We start from the raw sequence: 6,000 nt of genomic DNA, 5'->3' as shown, positions 1-6,000 counted from the left end.
ACCTTCCGGAACTCACGAAAAAAGTTGTGTATTTTGGCGGATCGTGACATTTACCTCTACCCCGTATGAATAGAGAGGTTGCTTCCAGGGAGACCCCCGGCTCGATTGTAGTTTTGTATTAAGCCTTGGATCTAAGACACATAATACTCAAACAATCGAGATAGAGACTGATTGGTGCATGTACCCCCGTGTCTTTCAGCTATCAACGTCACCACATGATGCATGATTAACCATCCACCGCTTTTAACGTTATTTTTGCAAAATTAGTAAAATAACGTTAAAGTTAGTACCATTTCACTTGTGCACATATATATATATATTATATGTGCACACTGCAAGCGGGGCATGCGACCTTTCAATTTCAAATCTTATATAGAAATATGCATGTTATAGTAATGATCTTAAATTTTAACTCTTACAGGTAATAGGTACGTGCTCCCAAAATTTGTATTGAGTACCCCTACCAATATCAACCGAAGGACGCTCATCGATAGGATTTTCCACAGGTGATCATGAATTTGAATTTTGTTTTAACGGATGTAATAAAATCCTCTTTATAGAGAATTTGGATTTAGGGGTTTGGATGAGGATTGATGATTTTTGAGTATTATATTTTGATGTATTACAGTTTCTCTAAAAGTTTTTTTTTGGGTGACTGAAAAATGTTGTCTAGAAATTGTTTGCACTTATTCCGTGGAATTTGAATTAATACACCTTACCCAAAAAAAAAAGAATTTGGAATTACATCCAGGCTATGTTGTCTTTTACTAGCCGTTGGAAACAGGTCAATGGCTTATCGTTTGATTTTGAGAAGGCAGGTATAGTCGTATAGATCTGGTTGTGTTGTTTAGAGGGGTTTGCCGATCTGGGCAGTCCATTCTTTTATGGTTGGATTGTTAGATCAGGGATAAACGGGTACCCGAGTTCGTTTGCGATAGAAAAATGCAAACAAGTCTTGGTAGGGAGCGGGTCAGAAGGGCGGGTCACTTAGGCAATAATCATTGCTTTCTGTCTTTTTACTTTCAGCTTTCGAGTAACTTTTATTAATTCAGTGTATTCGTCGGCTACACTTGACTTCGACTTATAAGCATCAAGAATCATGGTTGTGACCTACATCTGTTACACCCTTAGCAAAGAACCATTTTGATTTTCACCAGGATCCTCAGTCGTCGAATCGTCAGGATTCTCGGTCATGAACCATCCCATCGTTCCCAAAATATAATAGAAGACTCCAATTGCTCAACCACCAATTCCGAATCTAAAGCCAATAGGGCATGTTCAGTCATCTTTTTAGCGATCAGGACATCAAAGGAGGAAACTTGATCATTTATTTGAGACAAAAACTTGATCATGCTAGCATTGAATTTAAAAGTTAGGAGAAATGGTTATTAGGTTTAACTAGGTTTTTGACTCGCCGCGCGTTGCGGCGGCCTCAAACTTAAAGTAACTCAGTTTATACCATCCAATATTTGGTTGACTCATTTCCAAACAAAATTTACGTTAAAACGTAGACCAACTTAACCCGCACATAAAAAACACGAAAACTTTGACTTGACTCATTACCGAGTTCATTCCTAACTCGATCACCAAACTATATTCCCATACATACACCTCTAATTTTGATTAAATGGAAAAAGATTGTGGCAATTCAATATTTCACCAAGTCTGTTGAGTTATTGTTTTGCGAAACCGAATAAAAGATAGTGATCACAAAGATTCGGCCTTTGTTGACATTCAACCAGATAATATCAAAACCGAATGCATACTCAAATGTTAGTTTGGGGTTCTCTCATGCCACTATCATGCGTGATCAGGTTCTAGCAGCTGGATTCGTTTCTATGCGAACCTGAGAAATCATTTAAAAATATATTTTGTTATCCTTATCATTCAATGCAATTTAAAACAAATTCAACATGTCGATGATGCAATACATAAAGCATGGCACTGAGACATTTCCACAATATGGTCATTAATTGAAACTCACTAACAACTGTGGCCATTTATTTGAAACACCTTGAATTAGTATTCTACAAAGACTATTTTTTGTCTTTTTATTTGTCTAAGAACCAGTCTAAGTCTAACTATGATCATACAATGACATTTTGGCAAACAACTCACATGTAATTGACATTCACTTAATAAATGCACAGACATATCTTGGAATTCCTATATTTAGTTTTTTTTTTCAAGTGCGCCAAGTATTCGGCTGAGTGGCAAAACGGTCGGGTTGGGTGGGGCGGGGTGGTGGGTCAGGATGTGTTCGGATCAGAACAGGACTGCGTAGAAATGGGCCAGAACAGGTCTGGGTCGAAACGGGTCGTTTCAAAACATGGTTATTTTAGGTCGGGTCAGAACAGGCTTTGGCTAAATTAGGTTCGCGTCAAAACAGGTCGTTTTATAAAAAAAGGTACCAAATAACTAAAACTATTCTAAATTTCTAAAATTTTGGTTAGCAAAGGTTTAATTTGCAGTTCTTTAAGGTTCTCTATGAACGGGCATTTACGCATACCAGTAATCTAGTTATGCTAAGTTGAATGTAAACTAAAAGCTAAAAAGGATTACCTGAACAACATCAAACTTCAACTGTAACAAATTAAAACCTGCAACATCACATGATCCCAAATGTGTTAGTTTCGTACTTAAACGGAAAGATTTGCAATGAATATCCAGCAATTCTAAAAACCTAAATCTCTTTAAACTACCACACACACACACAATAACAATAACAATAATAAAAATAACAAAAATAATAACATTAACAGATAATAATAATAATCGGTACAATGCTTAATTAGAACTCACTCACCTCTTTATCTTTCGGAACAGGTAATCAATCGAAGAGTGCCATAGCTCTAAACAACTAAACAAACAAATCGAATTCAAAATACGTCACAACAACAATTCTAAATTCTGCAAGTAAACAACGGATCAATTATACGCGAAATGCAATCGCGTTTGTACAGGAAAATCCGTTGATGAACAGAAAGGAGTATTAGTGATTTTTTTACCGGAATCGTAGTTGTGATCGGAAGATCTGGATGGAGAACCGATACTTCAACGCAGTCAACATCCCCTTCTTTGCATGGCCCCTTCTTCATTGGATGCCAATTACTGACAAATTACAGTGATTTTCAGGCTTTAAAGTTGGGGTTTAGTTAGGATTAGGGTTTACTCATACGGTGGTTGCGGGAATTGAAGACGGTGAGAACGGAGGTTTGGTGGTCGTTTTGTCGGATGACTTTGTCAAACCTGTAACCAAGATTCGTGGTTTAAAAGGGGGGTGTGTGGCATGGTAGTGGTTGACATGTGTGGCTGTGTAGCATAGTACAATCCCTTAAACTCAAAATACAAACAATAAAAGCATAGAAAACTATTAAAGCTGAATGTACAATCCACCATGCACAAAGATGTTGAAAATTAGAGAGATATATAATAGTTTAAAAGTAATTGTTTCATACAACTAATATGAAGAAAAAAAAAAGTAAAACAATACCATCTCGCAGGTTAATGAGTCGTGTTAAACCATGAATATGCATGCACTCATGTATGTGACACGATTTTTAGGATTCATCTCAAGTTAAAAGGGTGTTTCTCACTCAAATTCAACAGTCACCGGATTCGTTAATCAGGCATCTACTGTACAAATCCATATGGACGTCGTACAACCTAATAATGCATTCATCTTCTAATGACATTCATGCTACAAGATCATTCCTTCACCAGCTAAGAACTCATGAACAACACCGTCGACTTCAATCATGCTGCAACCGGGATCTTTATACACACCTTGTGCCCTCATCTTCCTTCTCAACTCTACGGCATCATCAAACCTACCTTTAGATGCATGAACATTAGATAACTGAACATAACCAGCACTGTCACGGGGGTCCAATTCTAGAAGCTTCTTGGTTACGCGCTCTGCCATATTAACATCATTGTGATTTCTGCAAGCACCCAAAAGAGACTCCCAAACCACCTGAGACTCTTCAAACGGAACTTGTTTCGCAAGTTTCTCAGCCTCGTCCAACAGTCCAAACCGGCCAAGCAAGTCAACCATGCATCCGTAATGTGATATGGTGGGCTTGATATCATATGTGTGCACCATAAGCTCGAACATCTTGTAACCTTCATCTAGTAAACCAGAACGGCTGCAAGCCGATAAAACGCTAACGAAAGTCACCTCGTTGGGTTTAAAACCGTCGGTTACTAATTCATAGAATGTTTCTACCGCTCGTCCTCCATAGCCATGAAGGGCGAATCCGGTAATCATTGAATTCCATGTGCTAATATCTTTGTTTGATGTTTTACTAAAGATTTCTAACGCCTTTTCGATACACCCACATTTTGCGTACATGTCGACAAGAGCAGTGGCTAAGAACCCACCCACCGAAATCTTGTTTCTATTAATGTAACTATAAATCCATTCACCTTGGCTCAAACCACCCACACGCGCACAACACGACAACACGTTAACCAGCGTGTAATCATCAGGAACCATCCCTACCTTCTGCATATCTTCAAAAAGCCAAAACACCTCATCAAACTGTCCATCACGAGCATACCCCGTAATAATCCCGTTCCAAGAAACGACATCTTTCACATCCATACCATCAAACACGCATCTCGCTTCTCCAACCAACCCATCGTTAACATACCCGGAAATCATAAAATTCCCAGACTCCACATTCCTCTCAGGCATTTCATCAAACACCCGACGCGCAAACTCCATCATACCCACATCCACATACGCACTCAAAACCGCATTCCACGATATCACATCTCTCTCAGGCATTTCATCGAGCACCTTACGCGCAACCTCAAAACACCCGCTTTTTGCATACATATGGATCAAAGTGTTACAAACAAACACATCATCCTCAACCCCAACTTTAATCACATGCCCATGAACCTGTTCCCCAACACTAACACTTCTAGCAACCGAGCAAGCTTTCAACACAAACGTGAAAGTATACTTATCCGGTTCAACATCATCATCAAACAACATGTGGAAAAAGAGAGTGAGTGAAGTTTCAGGGGTGTGGGTATTGGCGTATGCTCGAATTAACGAGTTGTAAGAGTATGAATTGGGGTTTTGTAAGTGGGTAAAAATGGAGTGAGCATATGAGAGGGTGTGTGGAGAAGAAGCGGCTGAAGAAATGAGTTTACTGGCGGAAAAAGGGTCGTGAATGAGACCGGTTTTGAGCATGTAAGCGTGTGATTGACGGAGGGTGGAGATGGTGGTGGCTTTTTCTGTGAATTGAAGGATTGATGGTGGTGAAGACAAGAAGGTGGATGACATTTTTGTGTTGATTGTACTGTAGGAGCTCAAAGGTTGCTGACATTATGCTTTTTATTAAGGTTTTTTTTAGTATCGGACAAATCGAGAGTAATTGGTTACTAATCGTGATTAATTGTTAAGCTGGTCACTCATTAATTTTTAGGTAATCGTTAAATTAATCGCTAGTCGGCTCTAGTGGGCCTAAAATCGGCGCTTCCAACAAGATTCCGATCAGACTTCGTCCAAATTCCGGCTAAAACCTGTAAATTCTGCCAATTAATCTCGATACTTACAAAAATAGGTAGAGGAGGGGTTAAAACATATTTACTTAAATAAATAATAACATATAAAAATGTGTGTGTATATATATGTATAAAATTAAAAATCACATATAAAAATCTCAATCCGATTATTCACGACTAATCCCGATTAATCGCTAGTCGATGCCCCACTGGTCGACTAGCGCTTAGCCATTGTTACAACCATTGGTTTTTTAATGTTAAAAGCTAACCGTACCATCATGTGAGATAGATATTAGTTTTTAATGGTGGAGGGGTGTTTAATTGGTAGTGGGTTAGACAAGTTGGGTTGGATACACTGTTGCAACCCATGCGAGAATGATATGCGCGTTGTTCAACTCGAGGACGAATAACAACTTTTCAAGGGATGCTTTGGATGGTGATGTGGGCAGTGCGTTCAACTAGGAGTGTGCCCCTTTGGGG

The 6,000-nt window shown here is 38.9% G+C and overlaps 1 protein-coding gene across 1 annotated transcript; it reads right to left on the bottom strand.

Moving 5' to 3' along the window:
- Nucleotides 1-1,531: 1,531 nt before the first annotated feature.
- Nucleotides 1,532-5,332, bottom strand: LOC110889384 (pentatricopeptide repeat-containing protein At4g18840). Its single transcript, XM_035984674.1, has 5 exons — nt 3,494-5,332; nt 3,009-3,249; nt 2,807-2,860; nt 2,563-2,600; nt 1,532-1,846 (listed from the first exon to the last, which is right to left on the bottom strand). Exon 1 carries the CDS (start codon nt 5,297-5,299, stop codon nt 3,701-3,703), a length of 1,599 nt encoding a protein of 532 aa, XP_035840567.1. The 5' UTR covers nt 5,300-5,332; the 3' UTR covers nt 1,532-1,846; nt 2,563-2,600; nt 2,807-2,860; nt 3,009-3,249; nt 3,494-3,700.
- Nucleotides 5,333-6,000: the final 668 nt, after the last annotated feature.

The sequence above is a fragment of the Helianthus annuus genome, chromosome 15 (assembly GCF_002127325.2).
Source record: "Helianthus annuus cultivar XRQ/B chromosome 15, HanXRQr2.0-SUNRISE, whole genome shotgun sequence".
Taxonomy (NCBI): domain Eukaryota; kingdom Viridiplantae; phylum Streptophyta; class Magnoliopsida; order Asterales; family Asteraceae; genus Helianthus; species Helianthus annuus.
This window is presented reverse-complemented; position numbering and strand designations above follow the sequence as displayed.

Bases quoted from the DNA above. Each gene is read 5' to 3' on its own strand.
- LOC110889384 (XM_035984674.1), bottom strand. From the start codon at position 5,299: ATGTCATCCACCTTCTTGTCTTCACCACCATCAATCCTTCAATTCACA.